Source organism: Pezoporus occidentalis, unplaced genomic scaffold (genome assembly GCF_034315485.1).
Source record: "Pezoporus occidentalis ecotype Australia unplaced genomic scaffold, CSIRO_AGI_Poc_V1 ctg81, whole genome shotgun sequence".
In the NCBI taxonomy this organism is placed as follows: Eukaryota; Metazoa; Chordata; class Aves; order Psittaciformes; family Psittacidae; genus Pezoporus; species Pezoporus occidentalis.
The window spans coordinates 9,866,736-9,890,882 of record NW_026916170.1 but is presented as its reverse complement, the minus strand read 5'-3'; the positions used below and the strand labels follow the sequence as shown (position 1 = coordinate 9,890,882).

The 24,147-nt window shown below is 40.5% G+C and overlaps 1 protein-coding gene across 1 annotated transcript in view; it reads right to left on the bottom strand.

Annotated features, from left to right (window-relative positions):
• Nucleotides 1–1,398: 1,398 nt before the first annotated feature.
• The window catches only part of PTCHD1 (patched domain containing 1), a 47,799-nt gene continuing 25,050 nt past the window's right edge, over nt 1,399–24,147 (bottom strand). The window contains exon 3 of the mRNA XM_062603729.1: nt 1,399–15,556. Within this exon, the coding sequence (XP_062459713.1) occupies nt 13,902–15,556 (1,655 nt within the window). The 3' untranslated portion in view covers nt 1,399–13,901. The remainder of the gene's footprint in view (nt 15,557–24,147) is intronic.

Below are 24,147 nucleotides of genomic sequence, written 5' to 3'. Positions count from 1 at the left end.
AATTTCTTATTGTTGATTTCACATCATTGTTCCAATGGGTCAAGTGCATTTTGACTTCTGTTCTCAACTTTTGCAATTCTGCAGTCCTTCCTGACTTAGATAATATTTTATCTTACCCTTACACTATCTATGCTATTTGTAGTGAAAAAGTAGAATAGAGCTGGCCCTGGACAGCCCATGTGGGATTGCCCTTTCTCATGTCTGCTAAGGATAACATTGAGCATGCAAAATATATACATACACACATATACAGTGCAAATGTGTAGTGATAGAGAGTACAGAGATGGAGTTGAAATTTGACATGAGAATTCCTATTGTGTCACATTGATTCTGGGATTTGAAGACAATTAAATCTCATAATCACTGCCCCACCTTTCCCCCCAAATAGTGTCATTTGACACTCTAATTGCTTCATGTACAAAGCACAGACCAAGACTGCTACGACAAAAAAAGACTATGATTCTGCAACCACTGGAAAAAATAATGACATAAGCCCTCTACATATGATTTAATTCTAGCACTCATTTTACTTTTGGATATCAGTGGTTAGATCATCTTTCTCTGTTACTATGGTTAAGTGAGGAAAGCAGAAAGTTGCTCATATTGCCAGAGTTACAGATTGCTTTCCTTTGCCAGTGGAAGTTGTGTTGGCTTAGACTGGAGACGAATGGGCTGAGATCACCTTTTTGCACCAGAGTATCTTCTGTGAGCTAAACAAGGATGAGAATAAAGGAGGAGAGAGAAGGAGGATGACAGTGTGGGAAGGCAAGGTGCTAGGAAAATCCTTCTCTGAAGAAAGACAGAGCTGTCTGGAAATGTGCATCGTCACTCCCAGAGAAGAAGGAGACAGTCCTGCTGGAGGTCTGCAGAGCAGTGCCTTTGCATGTTATGGAGACTTGGTGGGACGATCTGTGGATCCTTGGGCAAACTGGCAGGAGCCTGGTTTTCTCCAGAGCTGAGCGTTACCTCCCTGTTTTTAGGGCATGCTGGAGCTTCACTTGATCTCCAGCCACACTTGGAAGACTTTTTCCCCTTTTCCCTCCAGCTTTGCAGCCAAGAAGAGAGCCCAGACATTAGAAACCCTTTGGCAGTTCATTACTGGCACAATGGGCAGTAAACACATTGCTGGAAAAACGCAATCCTTTAAGCCCTGACCTAGTTAAGGCTCCTACTTCTGCAGAAATTTGATTTTCCCACCTAGCTAACCCCTGGTAAGTTGTTCCTTTTCTCTCCCACTCTCTCTGAAAGGCTGTAGCCCTCTGTTTGCAGGTGTAATTCAATCAAACAAGCACTGCATATTCTTCGCTACTCATCACCTAGTTCCCCCAAGCACTGACCGAGTCATTGCCTACCCATCTGAAGTTGCATAATGATGCAGAGACACAACGGAGAAAGGGATATTTTTAAATGTGTGCTTTATTTTTTTTTTAAACCTGTATAAATAAATACAAAATGACAAAGAAGTTCATGTTTACTAAACATTGCATTTGATTGTATGACATTACACAGTGTGTGTCACAATAGTCCACCTTGTAATTGTGTCCTTTTAGCTGTTGGTGCATAATTCTATAACTCATAGGATACAATTAGTCCTGAAGCTGCATCCAGCCACCCTTTTAGTGGAACCCCTGAGTGCTTACAATTGCAAGAGCATATTAGGGGAGCGCTTGAGCCAATTGGCCAAAATTGGGGAATTTTGTAAGAGAGGTTTGGCATAGCAGAATAAGCTAATGGGAGGGGCAGGATAGACTCTCAGCAAAAGAAAAGGTATTAAAGGTTTAGAGCACTTTTATTTCTGATTTTCTTCCCCTTAGCAGTTACAGAAATATATCTGAAGTAATCAAAGTCGGCAGAGATCACAGTTCATTTAGGAATACAATTTTTTTTCACGCTCACTGAGAGCAGGCAAATGGACAAACCTCGCATGATCAGTTTTTACCTGAAGCGCTGGGTCATATTTTGATAAGGGTAAAAATATACCACTTGATGAAATGCTAATTCTCCAAACCACTCACCATTCTCACCCAGTGAAGGTCAACTGCCAAGGTTTTATAGATATGCTCTGGTCATGATTTGCTTGGTGCTTCTTTAAATTGTACTCTATGTGCTTTTTCACATTCATTCTCTCTAATTCTCTTCAGAAGGCTTGAACAGAGCTACTTTTGCTTCACACTTAGAGCTTATAAAAATATTTGATGGGAACAATTTTCATATTTTGTTTGGCCTAGTTAAAGCAAATTGTTTTTTTTTCAGGTAGATTAGAATTTGTATAGATTTTTTTTTCATTATTCTGTGAAATACATGTATTTGATACGCATTTTAGGAATGGGGATAACCATAAAGGATGATCCTTGACTACTTGAGATCAATGATTTGCCACCTAAGTATGGTTTACGTTTGCTCACTGGGTGACTTAATGTATGTTGATGGAAACTATGTCTAAAGAAACAATTATGGTTTTGAATGGCGTGTGAGCTCCAGGGAACTGGTGACATGTAAACCATACCAACAAGTTAAAAACTGTAGAGAGGGTTCTGGATTTTGATGATTTTTGCCTGACTTTATTTTGCCTCTATCAGGAGGTTTTATGGTAATGTTTAGATAATTCTGCATTCAAATCTGTTTTTTGCTATTGTTTGCATTTCCTATTGCTTTCCTTTGAAGTGCTGCTCACTTGCAGTTCATTTGACCCTGGCTGATGTATTTAGAGCTCAATACCTCAATACCTTCCTTCACTTTGGCAGCATTTTGAAATAAGGTTGGTGATTATCTGCCTTACTGGGGAACTATTTACCACTTTACTGTTCTATAAAATGATTGTATCCAAGCACAGGTACCCTACTGATTTGATATGGGGCATACCGCTGTTACCTGGCTCTGTGACAAGTCTGCCACATTAAAGAAGTAAGTCAGAAAAGATACATTTTCTCAGCTCACTTTCTGCCTCTCTCCTCCTGCACAGAAGTTTTTGTAGATGATTTCATATGCTTCAAATTTGTCAGACTCAGTAAGACTTTCCTATCAGAACAAAGGTAAAAATGTGAACTTTTTAAAGAAATCCCAGTATTTTCTGCTGACAGTTTCAAATTCAACAACCCTATCCTCCTCTCCTCTTCCTTCCAGCATTTTATTTCCACTGGGCAGCATGTTTTGAAGCCAGCTGTTATGTTCTGTTTGGATTATACTGAAACCCCATAGTTCCTCCTGGCTTAATAGTGGAAATATTGAGCACCTTTCAAAAATTTGGTAGTGGAAAATGGGCCTCATAAAATCACAGGTAATTGAGCCTCATAAAATCAGCTGCTACTTAGCAAAAATAATGGGACTTTCACTTGCTTTCCAATTCTCTTCTTCCTGCTCTGGCCACCTTCATTTCCGAAGGTACTAACAGAGGATAGAGATGGCAGTTGTGGAAAACCTTCTGGTGTGAATAAAACAGTTCATATTTAAAAAGATTTGTTTGAGCTAAACAAAGTATCTTTCACCAAACAGTTATCTCAACAAAGCCTGCAATATGAATCTCAGAAGAGCTGTATGGCATAGATCCAAAGGCTGAAGGCTACCAAGCACTGGAAAAGCGCAAGCATAAATATGCCTGGATGGCATCCAGAGCCCATGTACGTCTTAGCACATCTACAGAGCACCACAGAGGCCGATTATTCTTGTAAGCTTTTAAAGAACATTAAAAATATGAATGCCCTCTTTAGCACTGCTTTTTGATGAAGAACTAACAAAGCTTTGCCCTGCAGTAGCTTGGGTATGGGTTTTTTCCCATTGTAACCATGGTGGTCTGTTCTTGCCGCTGTGTCCTGGGTCCTCAGGCACTCAGGCAGTGTCAGAGGGAATGTCTGACTTTAGAATATGAACTGACAAAACAAAACTCAGCCTTTGGCTTCAAGAGGAAGACTAAAACAGTTGTCTGGAACGTGATGGGCAGTGCTTTAAACAAATGATCCTAGCTATAACTCCTGTGATGTCTGTGGAGAGGTGCTGATGTACACAAAGAGTACATCATTAAAGTACTTTTCCCATCTTTTTTTCCCATTTTTCCCTTACCCAAGTTTCTCAGTTTATATCTGTTTCTTGCAGTTGTCAATAATTTAAAACTCTTACCTTATTTTCAGCCTGTTGCTGGAACAGACCACCTGAAGAGCTCTCAGGACTGTGAGTACATTTGGGAGATTTTTTTGTGCAGGTTTTTATGGAGTTATCTACAATAAACTAAGGCATTTTTCATCTGAGTCAGCTTTTTGTCTCCCTTGACTTTCTAGTTTCCAACATGCATGGCTCATTTTTACCTGTGAAATGTTCTCCATAAATTTATTATTTGCTTTTCACTTCAAACATTTTGTACTCTGAGATCTTGGCTTTTGAAGCACACACTGGGCAAAAAAAGGAACTCACCGATCTTAGCGATCGTTTCCATAATTCTGAAGTCACATATCTCTGCTCCAGATTTCCCCTTTCTAAGCCAGTTCTTTTAACCTTTTTCCTAAAAATTAGATTCTTCAGGCTTGGTGTCACCGCTGACTGCGAGTCAGTAACTCTTCCTTTGATGGAGAGGTTTGGAGAGTGCTGAAGGTTAGTTTAAATGGTGTTCTCTCTCTCACTCTCTTTATTCTCCCTATTTTTGCAACTTTGGTATTATAAATCTGCTGTATAACATCCGCAGAGATGGTGATATTAAGTATAATATGATGTCCTGACACTGAGCTTTGAATGCTTCTCCTTTCTAGATGTAATAATATATGCTATGTCACTTGCATATGCCAGAGGCATGTCAGAGCAGCAAAATGTTGCTGGCTTTCCTGTGATAGCTGCTGCAGTAAGATCCAAACTATTGCCAGAAATGACTCCCATCAGAGGGGCTAATGAACAGGAATAATTGTGGAATTGTAATGTGGCTACTGCCCCTGGAGCCAACACCAGGAGAGGCTCAGCAGAATCCCACCTCTCTTGCACCCAGGGGTAACGTACACTGATTGGTAAAACTGTCAACAGGCAAGTCTGGAGCAGTTTGCAGTAGCACACTGAGAGGAAAGAGAAGAGAGGAATTCAATTGCAGATGTTCTTGACTCAGGAATCACTTTAAAAGAGCCAGCATTTCCCACTTCTCACTGTAGGTAAAGTGCCTGAGGGCTCACTTTGTCCAGAAAGAAAACTGATCTCATCTTCAAAAGAAAACAAAATGACTCCCTCCAACATATAAGCATTTTATCAGAACATATGGCTATTTCAGAAGCGTTAAGTCGTCTGCTTTTCTCTAGGTAAGAGTTGCAATAAAAAAGTGAGGGCCCATTTGTTATTTTTTAGTGAGTTACAAGCCAGAATCCGTTGGACTGATCTCTTTTTCTGTATGATATTATATATATATCATGCTAAAGTCTTCAGTTCTGGGCTCCAGATTAGATTATGAATGATACCCACCTTTTATTCCAAAGCAATGAGGTACCGAATCTATATCTGAATTCATATAATTAGGCAGCTGTGAATTTTTATTTTCCATACATGGACAGACTCTTGTCTTTTATTAGACAGCCTTCACACACAGTACAGCTGCAAATCTTCCATATGCACACATAATTTTGCTCACTCCTCATTCTACCTTAGCCCTTCCTTGCCTTTGCAACTCTGAGGTTTTTATATCATTACTCTCCCATCTGCCTGACACAATAAAACCTGAGTATTTCCCTTTCTAACAGCTTTGCATTTCTGCAGCTAGCTTCTTTATTCCTAAACTCCTCATCAACTTCTCTGCCGCTCCTCCCCTGCTGAATCATTACTAATTTCAGGACAGCTAAACTATTCTTCCTACTAGCTTTCAACTATGTTGCTGGGTTGGCTTTTCCTCCTCTTTATATGGAGCCAACTTGAGCTGGGCGTATAAAAAAATACATAATTGGTGTGGGGGTGTATGTACTATATATACATTAGTGGGGTATCTCATTTTTCTGAATATAGATGACAAATATGAAATCATTTTTACTTGTAGCATCAGTGAACAGATTGCTTATTATGAAATATAATCAGTATGTGAAGGCATGTTTTCTGCAAATTGTGTTTTCTGGCATCAATTTGTTTGTATACATTTAAAATTTTGTTTCCAGCAAACTTCACCTGCGCAACTTGGCAATTTCCAGGAAGACAAGTGTCAGTCTTACTCGAAAGTATGCCTGCTCACAGAATAGAACATATTTAAGAGGACCGAGTGTGGGCAAAGAGAATCAAAGTAAAATATTCTGCATTTATTTATAATGTACTCTATCGCATATAGTCCAGATACCCAGCTACAAAGGTCTTTTAACATAATTCTTACATTTCCCATATGTATAAATTTTTAAGTGAACTCTTGTTCTGCTGAAGGACTGTTAGATGTCTTATTCCCCAGTTCCTTCTAGGTAGGTGCTTGGCATATATTTCAGTTATTCTCTGCCAGCAAGCTGAAGTCGGCAAAACAAATCCTGTTCTCCTCAGTAAATTCATTCATCTTTGTACCTTTAAGTGATAATTACAGTGTATGTAAACATGAGCACACATCACTGTTTTGAGTCTGTAATTCCTGCTTAGTTTCTGTGTGCAAATTAGTGGTACAAATAAGGAAACGTGGTATTTTGGAATATTCTGATTTGCATGCAGCAGTGTAAGAAGTACACATGGAATTCAGACATCTCATTTGTGAATGATTGTTGGGCTCAACTGTATTTCTCGGTAACCTAAAAAAATCAGACTTAACATGCCTCTAATTTGAATATACACATAATGATGATTTTTCAGAATAAAATATACTGATTAAACATTTGAAAAGCCTGATTTTTGTAAATTAAATCTATGGAGAACTGTGTGAAGGAGCTCTTACTAACACAGACAAATGAGGCACACCAGTCTTGTATGGGAGTTTTGCCCCCTTAGCTCCGATGCGGCGCTTAGATGTAGCGTCTCTTACATTAGGTTAGCAATTAGAAAATAGATGTAATTTGATTTTCTCTTTCAGCCAGAATTTTTGGAAATAGTGCTTGTGGATCCTGAATTTAAGGCAACACAAGAAACAGTGACTGGAAGGGACAAAACCAGGACCTGTAACAGGTGATAGGAGTCACCTTTAGATTGCAGACCCAAACTTCCCACTAAACTAAAGCGGCCAAAAGCCCTTGGCAGGCAGAAGCCCATTAGTTCTCAGGCCTGCTGCTGTTTGCAGTGACTGGGTTTTGGTCTGGCTCACCTGCTTTTTACAGTAAACTGCTTCTTATTTAATTGCTGCAACCAGGTGTAACAGAGCATCTGCAAATATCACCCTTAGCTCTAGCCATGGTGGTTTGCTTCTTCATTGAACCAGTTGGTTCAGGGTTGCTGCTCTCCTCCAAAATATGACAAAAAGGTGTAAAAGGGTGGTCTACCTGGATGTGGGAAAAGTATGATATATCACTGTTATGGGAAGATCCTGGGCCAGCAGCTGTGGTTCTGCTGGGAAGCAAGGGGGTGGGTCTTTCAGTGATAATGTGGCTTCCTAAGTTTGTGGATGCTAAGGTGTTGATATGAAAACTTTTAATAGTAAGAATTCTGTTTAATAGTAATACTTCAGGTCTACCTACCAGATCTCAGTAGGTCTAGTTCTTGTTTGAGCAGATAACCCTAAATTTTTGATCAAATCCGTTTGAGATTTTACCTTATATGTTGGTCGCCTGCTTAGGTTGAGTTTCCTAGATGGATTAGCTAGGAACAACCTGCAAAAAGGGTTTGGATCCCACTGACATGGAAATGAACAGATGTGAAGTGAATGCATTTTCCCTGTGCTTGCTGCTGAGCATTATGCAGCCCAGGACAACAGGGAGTACTGAAGAAGAAGGGCACCCTTTGTCTTCGGGATGCTGCTGCTCCCCCTGAGCTGCTCCACCACCCCTCTCTGATGTTGGAAAGGGTGCACAGAGTGATTATTTGGATTAGGCCAGGCAAATCAGTTTGTTAGGGTGGTGATGGCATGGGACTTGTATAGCAGTTTGGGAGCACAAGAAGCAAAGAGAGAGACAGCCATTTTATTTTAGGCTTATGCTATACATTGAGATTCATTATACAATTTTTTTTTCCTAAATTAATACAAAAATAGTAAAAATAGGTTAAAAAATCCCAAACAAAAACCCCTGACATCTTGCAAGCCATTTATTTGACGCACAGATTAAGACTTCTTGGATTTTAAATAATTTAGAATTATTTATGCTGATTTTTTTTCCTTTATTCAAATTAAAAAAGGATGATGACTTGCAGAACGCCAATGACATCAGACCATCTCTTGCCTGAGAAGCGGCTGCCCCGGGCAGCCACAGGTGATGCTGAGGTGCCCTCTCTCTAGGCAGGAAGCTGTGCCAGGACCACGATAAGGTGAGTGGTGGCATGCTGGGCATGCTGCTCTGCCCCAGCCTATGTACCATGGGGAGGAATATGTGTTTGAATTCCTTCCCGGGATGCTTTTGCCATGTCTTTCTCTAAACACCCCCACAGTTTGGAGCTAGAGGAGCTCCTCCCTGTTCTCTAATGAGACTGGGGAGGGGGTGAAGGGAGATAAGGTTTCCCTGCACCTGCACTGGGCTGGGACCCCTGGGGGTGCCCTGCAGTGATGGTGTGGTGCCTGGCCTATGGGTGGAAGATACTGCCCACCTTTGGGGAGGAGAAGGGGCTCTCTTCCTTCCATGCCCTGTTCTCATCGCACTTGCGTGTACACCAGGAAGGCTTACTTATTTCTAAATATTTATAAGAAAATAAATGACAAGTAGTTTTAGTGATAAATGCAGGGAAGAAATACTTTGCCCCTACATAGCTAATTGTACAACTTGATTTGTATGTCTCGGGGTTTTAACACCCATAGAGGCCGGGGTGGAGGGGAGAAAGCTGTGAGTAATCCTTTCTAACCAGGGTCTTCCAGAAAGTGTCTTCCCATGGAGCCTGTGCCTTATCATGCATGTTCTGGCTCAGCAAAACCCAGCAGCACTGTCGTAACATGAGGCACATGAGGAGCTACCTGTGTGCGCATGGGAGCACCTGCATGCTGCTGGCTGTGCATGCCCTGAGAGCTGCCAGGCTGGACTGTGGGACAGGGACATGGGAAATGACCCTGTCGCAGCGGCTGGTCAGGCATCTCCCATGCCCACAAAACAGAGCTGTCCCTGCCCCTCTGCACCCCCAGGCACACAAGAGTAGCTAATGTAATTGGGGGTCTATAGTGAACTCCAGGCTAACTCCTGTTAACCCTGCTTTGCTTCCCTGCACCTCCTTGAACATACTATCTGCTTCAAAAGTTAACAATTAAGCAAACACCAGTTTGCTAATTTTTGAAGCAATCAGTTCTCCCACAAAGCCCACTTGCTAAAGAGCTGTTTCTGTCTTTCTCACTGTTTTCAAGGGAAGGCATAGTCTTCCTTCTGACTCGACTGAACTCTGCCCAGTTGTGCTGCCACTCTGGTTTGTTTTTCTCTTGGAATAAAAATAAACAAGATGTTGGCTGAGGTGGGATCTGGAAGCTCATAGGACAGTCAGCCTAGAGAAGAGCATTTAAAAGTGCACCTTTCAATTTATAGTACACATTTTACCTGAATTCAGTGCTGGCTCAGAAAGCTTCTGAGAGGAGATGTGAATCCTCACGTGGCTCAATGTAACCTCAGGTACTGTTTTCTCTCCAGGTTCATGCAATTGACCATGATAAATGTGTTTGCTTGTCTTTGGAAAAAAAGTTCTTTTTCTTTGCCAGATAGCTTTTTCTCAGCCTTCACAGTTCTCATTTTAATCTAACTAGAACACTTTCATGTAAAGCTTTGGGCAGAAAATTCTGGCTTCATAAATTAATTTTTATAGCACAGTTATTCCAGTTATACCAACTTTTCTCTATTCATTTTTTCCTCCAATTAGAATACTTGTAAATCGAAAATGAACTTGTGCTAAGACAACATTAGGAATTACGTTACAAGAAAACTGGACTGATCTTGATGATCATATGCACTTAGGCTGTTCTTTTTTTTTCCCTATGCTTACCCCATAGTAAAAATATACTGTACACTATATCTTACTGTATGGAAACTGTAATGTTTGTAGAAGATACATGTGGCCAGTGAGCCACAGTCCCATACAGTCTTGTTAGCCTTAGCTTAAACTTTTGCTGTTACATTTTAATCAGTGCCTGACAGTGTATAATACTCTGTTCTACTCTCTGAATTTATACAAAAATTGGGTCATCTGTATTGCAAATAAAACCACAGTGATACCTGGGCTAAAAAGCCACTTAAGAGTATGACAAAAAAACTGTTTAAGCCTAGGTAGTCTTCCAAAATGAAGGTTCACCAGTAAGGATAAAATCTTATGCACAGTTAGCCACTGGGGTAGCTTTGGACTGAAACAGAGCACAGTATCTGCACCTATTAATCAATTGGCGCGGTGAGGACCAATTGACTTTGGTGAAGATAATAGCTCTAGGGGAAAAAGTCAAAGAGGAGGAAGGCCAAAGTGGCTTAGCATAGTCTGAAACCTTGAGAACATGCCGTTTCTGGTTTGTGTTGAGGTATTCAAGCCTCTCCTGTAAAGAAGGAGTATTTGGTGCATCGCTCAGGTACATCAGGATTCAGGCAGAAATCAAACAGATCTGGGCTGAGTACTACGTCTGGCCATTTTCATGGCTTTACCTCACTAAGCCTGGAGGTGGGGAGTAGGCTGGCAGCTTGAGGTGAAACACAGTGAAAAACGTATGGTTGTTGTTTTTGGCTCTGCTTAGGGGAAGCTTCACAGACTGCCTCCTGCCTGTCCTGTTGCACTCTGCGCAGAGGCACAGCTTGTCTTCCCCGTTCCAGTACAAGACAAACAGCAGGAGTTACTAGTTACCAATGGGGTAACATGGCACTGGGGGGAGGAATCTGCCTTTAAAGATTTTTAGGAACGGGGTGGACAAGCATTCTTCAGAAAGGATTTACATGTCATGCTCTGCCTGGGGGAAAGGAAATGGGCTGCATGTCTGCTCACCCTGTCTTCTGTGGACTCCCAGGCACGCCCTGTGGCAATTTGCCATAGGAGTGCCTCCACATCCTTTTTGTGACAGGTTTGGAGATAGAGAAGTAACTTTATCATTGGTTTTATCACCTTTCTCTGAAGATCTCTGAAGGCCTCACATGCTGAGATTTAATGAGATCTGTGAAACTACAAGCTTGTCTTTGGACATCTCTTTCAAGATGCTCCTATCTATGCATTTCAATTAGACGTAAAGAGGTTTATGGTAGCCATCTTTGGGTCTGTTGTTTGCAAGTGATAGCATCAGGGATAGCAGAGGTGTAAAATCAGCATTAGCCATGTATTCTTCTCTGCAGTGTACAAACAACCTCTTTCACACATCTCCTAGTTCCACCTGTCCCACAAGCCAGTAGATTGCTGCTGCCAAAAGCGTTTTGTGATTCCTCTGTAACTCTCAACTAATTTGCTAATGCCCTCAGAAGTTTAAAAGCCACTGCAGCTGCCTGTTGACAGCCAGGAGATAAGGTGACTGTTATTCAAATGACATAATAACCATAACATAAAATCTGCAGTGAAGTATTATTTAAGGAAAGATTTTTGGCTGGAAAACGTAGGCCCAGGCCTGAGTCTAAAGAAAACAGGGGAAACAGATCTTTCCTGTAGCCTCAACTTCATTTGGCTGTGTTCAAGGTGTCCGCCTGTTTTCTGACAAGGCTGAAGTTATTACAGCTTCCCAGCAGCAAACGTTGTTTGTTCAAGCAAACAGCCTGTGCGTTCCTGGACACAGCTTCCTTTCCTTCTGGTCAGAGAAGGGTATTATCCAGGGGAAAATAAACGTTGCCAGCTGCACCGCCGACTTGTTTTGCTAACCAGTGCGTAACATGTTGCTTCAGGACAAAATATCTGGTTATCTTATTTTCTGCTAGGGAGGAAGCTTCAGAAGTATCTCTTTGCTTGAAAATGAATATTCACTAGGTGGCATTTGTGGGTTTTGCACCGTGTGTTTTGGGGGATCACTGGGATTGGATGCTAAAAAGAAGTTTCATACAATGAAGCATACCCTGGGCTTGTGACCCTGTGGTATGTACTAACCACTGCATGGGGAACAGGCAGCCTCCTGAGTTATAGCACTCCCACAGGTCCGAGCCCCATTGCTCCTGAATTATCCCTTTACGCTCCAGATGCTGTTATTGAGGCAAACACTGTGTCAACTGCTGAAAACTTTTCCAGTGCTCTTATTTTCTGGGTGAGCTGTAAAAAGGAGTCAGGTTGCAATACATTCATCTTGAACCAAAAAGCAATGGTCCATACATTGTATATTCATGAGACACCAGCCAGCTTTCTGCAAATGGGTTTTGACAAGCAATGTATAGTTGGAGTACTCTCAGCAAAACCTACAGAATTGGCTTCTATAACCCCACTGGGGTTCAACCTCATGATAAAACCTTAGTGTAATGAACCTGTTGCTCTTAAGGGTGAAGGGGGTAGAGGAGGAACGAGATGCTGCTTTATCTGTATTACTCCACATCACAGATGCTGACAGAATTATTGGTTTAGAACTCACGGCTCCAAAAAGATTCAGTAATGCAATATTTATAATTTTGGTTTGTTTGTTTGTTTTTTTTTCCTTCTCTCAGATGTGGTGTTTTCAATAGGCCCCTTAGATATGGGCTCTTTGGAGACGTTGTTAAACTTGTGCTAAACAGCTGCTAAACTGCAGTCCTAACCTTGGGTGTTTTCCATACAACTCTGATGGTCGACTGTCTTTTGGAAGAGCCCATAGCTGCAAGGTCTATTGCTTTACAGGTACTAGGAAGATAGAGGGATTAAGTTATACATTATGCAAAACTACCCACTAATCCTCTTAGTGTGCATTACCAGTGAATGGCCTGAAACAGGCTCTCACTAGAAGAGCCCTAACATTCACTTTCTTGATGACATTTTAATATTTGAGGTTTTTGTCATGGATGTCGGTGCTGAAATATTCAGTACACCATCTTCTGTCTGCTGCTAGATACACTCATGTGTTAGTAGAGTGCTAACAAAATTACAGTTGGTAAAGCAGATTACATGTTTAACTAGTAGCGAGACATGTATAAAATAAAGTTACATATTTTCCTAGAGTGACAGAGCCACTGGGATTTTTTTTCTTTTTCTTTTTTTGTTCTTTTTTGGTTTTATAAGAAAAAGAAACCACTATAAAACCATGATTAAAAATGTTACAAGGGATGATTTACATTTTCAAATAATGTTATTTTTGGGAGAAAAATGTGATTTTTAACATGAAAGTGTTTGGAAAGCATTTGGTTGCTGTGCCTTCTTTCCCAGTACAGTTTGCTATCTTTTACACAGTCTTGCATAAATGTTTAAATTAGGGGAGAAAAGAAAAATTAAATGTGATGGCTAAGACCTATAAGAGCTGACTCACTGACTTGAGTTATTGCTGTGCAGAAAGTTTGTAAAGCCTTTACATCCAGCGAACATTTAGTGCTACTTCAGCCTTGACAGTTGACCTTTCAGTCTGATTGGGTTTAGCCACAATAATTGCAGCATCTGCAGTACAGACCACGCAGAGAGCTGCTTAAGAACCCAACTTCTCTCATTAGATCTTACTTCATGTGTCTGAAATTCAACCCCCCCCCCCCCTTGCATGTGTGTGCAAATTCTCTCGTAATACCTGTTACAGGAGCTGAGCAAGGTACAATCCCCCCAGCTCTTTAAAAAAAAAAATAAATTCTAATTTCTCCCATCATTTTGAATATTCCTGGATTTAGCTTGGGGTGGGGGTGGGGAGAAGGAAAACATCCAAACCCCTTCCTGTCCTCAGATATTTAGTCACTACTGGTTTCTTTCTTCTTATTTTTTTTTTTCCTCTTTTTCCTCAGTAAGACCTAGTGTAAAAAAAGCAACAAACAAACAAGTTAGACTGTTGTAATTTGGTCAACCACTCGGGTGCTATCCATATCCACCATTTCAACACACTCTATTTCCTCACGGTTTTCAGGATTCTTCTTCTCTTTCCTCTTCTTTTTGGATGGTGGCAGGAAAGTCAGTATCACAGGTAAAATGGCAAAGCAGTGAAAGAAGGTGACTAATGCTATCAAAAACAAGCACCTGAACAGTGTACGGGTCAGATTTGAAGGCACAGCTGCAAGAGGAATCAGACCAACAATATAGCAGAGGTAGCTCTGCAAAATAGCTACCCCATGCACTTCCAGGGCATTTTTCACCCATTTAGTTCTTGTGAACTCTTTGCCCAGGACAAAGGTTGATAACAGTGGAGCACAGTTGTCAATTGTGTAATTAATTCCGTAAATTAAGCACAACACAGAAATACAATCTAGTTCCACTTTCCACAAGGTCATAAAACCTATAACTCCAAATTCAACTGAGGCAACAGTTAGAGTGAGCCAGACATTGATCAGAGAGTCTGCCACGAGGAATGCAGAGAAGAAGAGCAGAAATAAAGCACTAATGCAGGAGTTTTGTAAGGGTGCTCCCACTGAAGAAGCATAACGATCCATGTACACAAATGATGGATTGAAAACAATGAATTTCACCTTGGAGGTGAGAGAGAGCTTCCTCAGGGTCTCCAAGAGGTCATAAAGTTCTTCCCTCTTAGTTTCCATTGTCTTGGCCACCAAGAACATCCTGGATGCCACGACATCAACTTCATTGTTGTATTTCTTGGAAAAGATGATATCCTCTGAAAAATGGGCAAACTGAGGGGTCTTCAGGAAGTTGTTCCTCAACATATCAGTGAAGTTCTTCTTGGGCAACCCAGTGGATATGTTGAGTTTCCTAAGGTAATTTAAGTAGCTTTCAAACCAAGATATCCTCACAAAGCCCTTGGTATACTCCAGTACATCCTCTTGGACACTGGTATTCCAGTACTCAATCGACTCATAAATGTAGAACCCAATCACTGGGCTGTAGTTACTGAAATACTTCTGCTGGGCAGTTGTATACTCAATAGTCCGTGTCGCAGTCGCTACGATGTTGCTCAGGTCTGACCCTTCACTGACCTGCAGGTAGCCCATTAAGGCAAAGGAAATATAAACAAGGTAAAAGAGAACTACAAAAGGCTTGACATAAGTGTTTGTTATCCAGTCACAATAATATCGTTTCAGGAACCACACCAAAAGATGACTCTCGTAAGTGTTTGTTTCCTCTGAATCATCTGTGTCCTCGCTGAATTTAGCTGTCAGAAGAAACCTATACCATGCAGGCTTCTCTTGCAATACCTCTGGCTTTGGTACCTTTCTGCAGAAGATACTATGCTGGTAGTTGTTTTCTATGTAGCCAGTAAACACCAGGCTGGAACCATAAAAGGAGAGTACATAGAGGTAGTTGAAGAAAATTGCAATACAGGAATTGCAGCAGAAAATCCTGGCTGCTTCAATGTTAGTGAAGGGACTGGCACCTATTCCAAAAGTGACCAGGTACATGGCAGTGGTGAGAGAAAACGAGAGCATGGAGTCTGCAAATACAGCTGCAGTCCTCTCTTTAACGTGTTGGTCTTCTCTAGTCTTCCTCCAGGAGGACAACATTTCAAAAGTCCCATATAAACCATGACCTACAATAGAGAACAAAGCGGGTGTTTAAAGTACTCAAATCAACGTGGAAAAACATAACGCAGACATGCTAAAAGACTCAAAGGAGACACAGCTGGCTGTTACCAGTGCTTGAAGCAAACGTCCTGCAGAAGAGAGATATTATTATGGAGGTCTAAGCCACAGGAGTGCATTTGCCACCTGACTAGCAAACCTTAATGCCAGAGCTTGAGGAGAGTTCTGCATTGCTGGCGCAGGGTTGATGGATTAAAGAAAAAGGATTTTTTTTCTGATTGGCTGTTTCACTTCATTATTTTGGTGAGCCTGCGACGGAAGATGCTTTGAAATTAGTTTTTCCTGGTGATGGGATATGGCCTGTGGTGAAAACAAAGAAATACAACCTTGAAGTGCCTTATGCTGGAAGCAGAGCATTAGTTGGCTGTTTTGTGGAAAATCTGTAAAAAATAAAATTTCCATATAAACTGAAAATTGTCAGTTAAATCAGCCACTGATTTTTCCACCTCCTAAACAAATTTTCCGTCAGGAAAAAGAAATCCTAGAAACAGAATATGCTAAAAAAGCACAAATTTATTTTAAAGATGCAGAATGGTAGAACTGATATGGAAGTGCTTAAGGCATTAGTCTTCTTACTTTACTATATTTAAGGGTTTGTAAAACCAAATACAGCTCTATTTTTCTTGGCAGTTCCTACACTTTGTAATTAACTCTTAAAACAGATATAGCAGTCATGAAAGGAGATGGACCTGCAGACCTAGAATCCTGTGTTTAACCCCAAAGTGCAGGTAAAAGTACATGGGCTTATCTTAATCCCTGGTTGCTCATCTTCCTGTTACAGTTTCTATTTTGTGACTGATAACCAAGGCGCATTTAGAGGACACAGACCTCTGCTCTCTCATAGCGGACCTGAGCTGGGAAGGCAGCCATCGACCAGCTATAAGGTGAGAGTGGCTGAGATAAAACTAGTTTGATATTTTACACAGAGAAGAACAAAAAAGTACAGTCTTTGCATCACACCTAAAATGTAAGACACTACTATTTTCCCATAGTAATTCACATCATGTTCATTTTTTCTTAATAGTTCCTTTCCATCTAATCCCATCTTTTTTACTGTCTTTTAATTACTCCTCCTTATTCTTTTGCTGTTTTTGCTGTCCCCTTGCTACCTCTCTGGTCTGCTCTTGCATTATCTCCAGAAATTCCCAAAAGCGAGTCCACAGTGTTTTGCTCTTACCCATTCCCTGATAACATTAGATAAAATTATAAATGCTAAATTAGTTGCAGATGACCCTAAAGTGCAATCACTGGACTTTTGAGGCTGATGCTCATCAGGCAGGTCAAGGTAATTCACAGATCTCTTAGAATTTCAGGCTGTCTGCAGAGTACTGAAATTGCTCTGTTAGCTCTGTTCTCTCTGATTATCACTTTTGCCACAATATCAGTCAAGAAACCCCCAAACTAATGAGGCATTGCGAAGAACCAGAAAACAGAGGATATGTTAGGGGGGCTGGAACTAGATGATCTTTTAGGTCCCTTCCAACACAAGCCATTCTGTGATTCTATGATGACGTTTATTCTTAAATATATCATGTAGGCTAAATATTTAATTAACTTGCGAAAATAATGCTTCTGTGGTCAGTACCTTTTACTGTACTGGAAGCTGTAGCTGATTTACTCCACCCTTCCTGCAAGGAATATCCTATCTATATTTTAACAGATGGCAGAGCTGGTCAGTCTGTTAATGCTGAAAAAAAATAGATATGGGGTATTTTATAAAGAATTCAAAACACAGAGCTCGTAAGATGAGATAATAGGACAGCTGGTGTGTCTCCTTATCACAGTCATCTGGTATTTAGAATAACAAAGTCTGTGCTCTCATGTAGATTAGATATCTTACCTGCGTTGTCATTTGGAATCATGACATGGACCACGAATGTCCAATTTGTAGCAATATTACAGTCCCGGTTTTGGTATGGCATTTGGCATTTATCTTAACTTTCCCAAGCAATGTTTTACAGCTGCTTTCAGAGGCCAGGTCAAGACTGTCAATTTGATAACTAGCACCATGCCCCCTCTTAAAGCTAATGGGGAATATTGGAAGTCCCCAGATGTAAAATCAAGTGAAAAAGCATGATCAGTGACTGGCACCCTGTTGCTAATTATGCTTCAAATAGTTGTGTTCTAGGCCCGGTAGGGAAAGCTATTAAGCTTGCTTTCAGTGTGCTCTTTGTAAAGACAGACTGACCTTTATTTAAATGTAACTGATCACTTGCCAAAGCAGGGAGTGAGAGGTTTAATCCATTTATGGCTCCCATAAGTCCTGCAGACAGGCTTGTCTGAGAATTTCATACAGCATCATATGCATTAGCTTAGAGTGAGCAAAACAGAATAAAATGAAGTCATTGAATATTACAAATTCCATCGTGAGCTTTAGTTATAGCATGTTTTTGTAAAAAAACATTACAGTGTTAATAGGCTCTTGCATAAAAATACTCAAATAGCCACATTAACTTGGAAAGCTCTTGACTTTGCTATGATAAAAAGAATTTAGAGCTAATTAAATACAATGCTGAGCATGACTTTTTAACAGGTATAAGATTTTGGATAATGTCTGATAACATGACTCCTGATACCACAGATTTTCTTTAAGTAGGAAGCATAAAACCACAATTTGCTCTTACACAACCTTTGAGACTACCCTAAAATGGAATCTGATTTAGAGAACTGCTCAAGTAAAGGCATGAAGAGGCGTCACCACATGTGCTCCACAAAGTCAACAGAAAAACATTTAGATACTCTTCTATTTTAGGACAGGTTCCTTTTGTTGTTTGCTACACAATCTGCATGGTAGGAATTGGGATTTTTCTTCAACTGTAGAGCCTGTGATTCCTCTGTCCACTTGTATAATAGCTGCAACATTCTCGTTTACCTTTAGGAAGACAAGCCTAAATTGCCAAACTTGCACCCTTTTTGCATCAGTGGCACTGATGCCCCAAACTTGTGCAAAAATTAGGCATGACAGTCCAAAGACTAGCCTTTTTAAACTAGAATGGGATTTACCTAACCTAATTTACTCCTTCAAATACCAACCACAAGCACAACACGGGGTGACAGCCTCCAATGTCATCTAACTCGCTGATGCTCATACAAGTGTAATCCACATAGATTATGGCACATAACTCCATGGAAACATTTTCTGAGAATTTATTTCAGTTTTCTGTCATTTCAGAGTTTCCATTTTTTGCATCCCTAAATGATATGCACTGATTACCTCTATTCCTCTTGCTGGTGCTTTGTCTACTCTATATACAAATGAGAAGAAGGCATTTTTTCCTTGCAAATAAATTCTGTAATTGCTTTGACCAATTTTCCCTTTTTAATAGAGATTAAGCCACAAATCTGTAATGATTTAGTGCAATTTGTTCATTATTCACAGTCACTCAGTAAATAATAAATATGAACTCAAACAGCTAATGGGCTATTGGAGATCTTTTCCTGTTGACATTTGCTATTATGATTCACTGGTCCTGCCCTACAGTCAGGCTGTACAACCATGAGCTAAGAAGGAGGAGTACGTGGAAAGATAGATTTATTTTTTTTTTTTTTAAGGAAAAAGGGTTCTAAAAGGGCAAAGGAAAATGTTATGGAAATAGGAGAAAGGTATTGGATAAAATGGGGACCTTTCTTCCTTATTCGTTTTTTCCCATGGGTTTGCATTGTAGGATATACTCCTATCACATGCCTTGGATGACTGAGAACAGAAATTCTGGCTTTTGTAGCCAAAGAAAATGAAGCAGATAGTCACTGTTATTTCTGGGGTGCTTAATTATATTTTTTTTTTACAGGCTGATGTGGGCTATCTTTAACTTTAGAAGCTAATAACAATACCAGCAATAAAAACAATAAATTATTCCTAGCTTAAACACAGTGCTTTTATGAGTAGTCTGAAAATGCTATAAAGAGTTTCGTTTGCCTCCTTCAGATTCAAGTCTTGCAATTACACATGCTCTGCAAAATCAAGCAAAGCATGCATGAGAGAAAAAAGCACTTGCAGGAAGTTGTGAAAACTAAGGCAATTATTTTATCTTCCTTGAAATTATCAAATTATTTACCTCATTTTAAACACTATTTATGTGCAGCACTTAAACTGTTCTTTTTAGTACCATTTCAAAATCTCAGAAAAGAAATGCATCCTTTCTCCTGCTGAGTGGTTATTCAAGCAAGAGGCCTTTACGAAGGGGCATCGGTGGCCTAGGCTTAAAGTTGGCTCTGTTCCTGCCTGGAAAATTGTGAGACTGAAGCAGAGAGGGGTGAAGGGATTTAAAGCAGCCCCAAAGCCTGTGAGAGGGCAATGAAGAGACCTCCCTGTCACCGGAGTCGCAGACCAGCTCTCTATTAATTTGGCTTAATTACTTCCCTGAAACAAAGGCTGCTTCCCGCTTTTATTGTTTAGAGATTAAGGGATATGTTCAATTTTACGCTAAAATCATGTGAGGTTTTGGTCTTATTGTGATGAGGCTGGGGTATTAAATAGACTTCTTCTGTAAGAAAATGTAACAGGAATGACTGAGAAAAAGGTTTGGGTTCCTTTTCTTGCAGTTTTACCCATCTATGAAAGCAGAGAATAATGCTACACTGTGGGTCTCATTTTTTTGTTCTTACTGTTTCGAAGGTTGCATGTCTCTCTGTGTGTTTGATGCTTGAGTAAAATCTCTCTGAATAAAGTACCAGTTACAGGCTGTGAAGTTACAGCCTTCTCTGGGGAAGGTCGCATTTTAGGGGTAATTAATTTTATTCATCCCATTTTAATGCAGTGGCACACAAAACACTAATAATGATTGATCTCCACTTCAGTGAGCTGAATGCTGCACCAGGACGTATGTTGCCCATTACCTGCCAGATTTAAGACTAATAAAGCACCAAACTGTCTTCCTAAGGGGACAGACTTCTTTAGCAGCAAAGCTGGGGTATGGGGTGTTTCCCCCTTCTCAGGCACTGGTTCCTGTCCCCTACAGAAGTTTGCTGCTCCCTCATTACTATTAATTCACCTGTTTCTAATCCAAATTGTACTAAAGGAATGGTTGGGATTTGAAACATCAGCAACCTTTTTTATTTTTTAACCTGAAATCTTTTCCTGACAGTGCTGCCACAAAAGACTTCCTGAAATTGGGAATGAGTCATGCTAGGTTGTATGGGAGCCTTGCAAACTTGGTAGGCAAAAAATGGAAGTGGAAGCATGCTCTGACAGTTACCAAGGTTAAGTCTGGATTTGGATCTAAGATTTTTGCTTGTATTGTAATGGCTGCATCCTTGTAATGCTATCAGTTCACCTGGATGAATGCTGTCTCGCTTAGTTTGATTTAAACCTGAAATCATCCCACTGAATAGGAGCACTTGTCTGCAAGAGGAATTTAGTGTGCTGTAAAGAAGTGTGTGAATTTACAGAGGGCCAGCTATGTTGCACCAGCTTTGTTTGTGCAAATCTATGAAGGACAGCTTGATTCATATGCAAAGTGGAGTGAAATATCATCCACAGAGACAAATATCTGATGAATTAACATGAAATATTTAGGATGCTATAAATTCATATCCCAGCTCTCTGCCAATGCACACAAGGTCTCAAGAACTGCACTTGCACGGAATTAGTACATAGGAGATCAGAATCATACTGCAGGATTTGCCCTTTCCAAAATGATACCTGTAATAACATATGATATAATGAAGGTGCAACGAATTTTCCTAGCTGACAGTATTAAAAATAACAATGTTACACTGGTCAACTCAGGGATTACTTTCCACAGTAATGTCAACAAAGAGGCTGAGATAATTTCCCCCTGCTGACTTATTTTTTCCAGTTAGATCAGTGAGCTCAGCAGCTCCCATCTTCTGAAAAGCCAAGCGAAACTGCTAATCCAGACTCCCTTTGTCACAGGAGTTGCAATCAACCAGCTGTGGGCTAAATACGCAACCTGCCTCATGTGGCCTCTCCCAGCAGGCATGATTTTAACTTGGAACATATAGCAAGTTCAAAGTGCTACTGAATATGCAGGCACAGCAAGAGAATTTGCATTCAGCTAAAGCAAATCCCTGGCTTCATACCCTGTTCTCACTAGAATATTAAAATACTACAGATAACTGTAGCATGCAGACAGAATCAGCATAACCTATACAGCAGTTTTCACTGAGTTTATAGCAATTTAGCGGCATGGGTTGAGCCAAACAGATGAATCATTGTTAACATGGTGTTGCAACAAACTGTGGGTTGCTCTAACCAATGCCCACCTTTGTGGAACATAAACAGTGCTGCAACACCACAGTTTTGCTGCGTGAACGTCAGACCTCAAGGGCAGCAGACATCCCACTGCGTGCAGACTTGCCCATCCCAAACATTTCCGCTGAGCAAAGAAAATGCACTACAAATCCTACTTGCTTTTCCCTACTCTTGCCTGAATACTTGTGGGGGCTCAGTTCACAGTGTAGAGTAAAATCCTATGTGATCCTAACATCCTATAAGGTACTCATCTGATGAACTGTGTTTCCAGGCAGCAGTGTTTGTATCAGAAAAATTATGGCAAGGGGACTGAGGGCTGTAGGCAGTTGAGCAGTCTCAAATGCATCCTCATCTGCAAAGTCCCTGCCACCCAAGTGCAGCCTGATTTCATTTCATACCTCCAAGCACAGGTTCAAAGGCCACGTAAGCCTGAACTCTGTGCGCAAGAATGGTAGCTGCATTAACAACACACCAAGAATGGACGGGATGTACCGGTATAAGTGTAGGCTGCACATACTGCAACACTTTATAATCTCCTGTCACACAGACTCTACATACCTGTATTCTAACTGAATTACAGGTATGACAACATGCCTCAAAAATATTACGACAATGCTGTTGGATGGGTTCAGTATTTGAAATTATTGTTTTAAAGACTACTAAATTTTGCACATATATCACTAAGGTATACTATGCTTGCAGATGTCAACATCCGACTTGGGATCTTTCCAAAAGAGAAACATATTGAAATTAGATATGTCAGTCCGTTAGGTATCTAGGCATGACACCAGCAGATCAGTCTCTGAGATGGGCTTACATTTGAATACTAGCCATTCACCCTCACTTGTCAGGCTGATCTCTCCAACCATGCTTACAACAGCACCATCCATTGCTGTCAGAAAGCTGCAGGCATGCCCATGCATTCCTCAGCTAACTACGAGGATCAAAAACATGAGCTCCTTGGTGCATTCATACCAGATGAAAATCTGCCCCAGTGTTTGGAGAGAAAGAGTTTTGTTTTGTACTGTATCTACTTGGCAACAAAATAAGAGAAACCAAAATGTTTGATAATATGCTCCCAGTATCTGCTGTGTTTCACAGCTGTGGGTGGCTGTGCCCACAGAAGCGCACTGCTGAAGATAAAGCATCCCCATACAACACACTGCATTGGTTGGTGCATGCAGAGAAGGAATCTTCAGCTGGCGCTCAGTGCTTCATGCTGTGAGACCACAATGTTATTTTTAGTAGTAGATCCTGCAGAAAGGCTCTCTAGGCTGTTAAGCCTGCACTCAAAACTGCTTAATGCACAGGCAGGAAAACAGTGTGCATCTGAAAGCCCGACACAAGGTTGATGCCTCATTTACGTCTCATGTAGTACTGCCAAGCACGGCTTAAAAGGTGGTTAGGTTACTCTTAAGACTCTCATGGAGCTCATATGGATCTGCTGCACCGGGGCGATTTTGATTCCAGTTTTCTGGCAATGAATGTCTGCCATAATATCCTACATTTTCCAAGTTTCTAAACTTAACATTTGGAAATGCCACATAGGATTGGCTCTCTGTTCTCCTGTGCGACAGTCTGGTTTGGCCACGTGCAGTCCTTTCTGAGTCATCCTAAAAAGTACATGTTTGCACAAAGAATGCCGTGAAAAAATCATCCTCGTGCTCTCGGTCTCCCCCTAAGTCGTTGGGACACAGACAGTGATGCTTGGGGAAACTGATGAATCTCAATTGCAAACTCCCCAGTACTATCTTTTATCATGGCAAACAAGCAATAGTGAGATGATGTTTCAGAAAATCATACACATCACAAGGTAATTTTAAGAGCACGATCTACATATTACTACTGAAATCAAAATCGTTCTGTACCTAAATCCTTAACTGAAGAAATACATACACATACACAAAACACATGCAGACATGTCTGTCATTTTTTACCTATGTAAGGGGAAAAGAAACAAAGAGAAGGGGAAGTAGTTTAAATAAGTAGAATTAATGCTTCGGTATTCAAAATTCTAGTTTTCATCACAATCCCTAATCAGCAATGGCAGTGACATGGTTTGCCACTTTTTATTTTTGGAGTACATGTATTTTAAAGCTATTAATAATAATAAAAGAATATTCTCACTTAACATTACATTTTCAAATTATTTTTTAAACTATACCAAATTCAATTCTAATTAATAGAATTAAAAAGATTATAAAGATTATATGGGTAATTCACCATGCATGCGGCTAATCTTTAACAGTCCCATTGATTTCACCAGAGTAAAAATTACTGATTTAGGCTTCGGGAAAATGCTGGTTTTCTGTTGTTGTTTTTTTT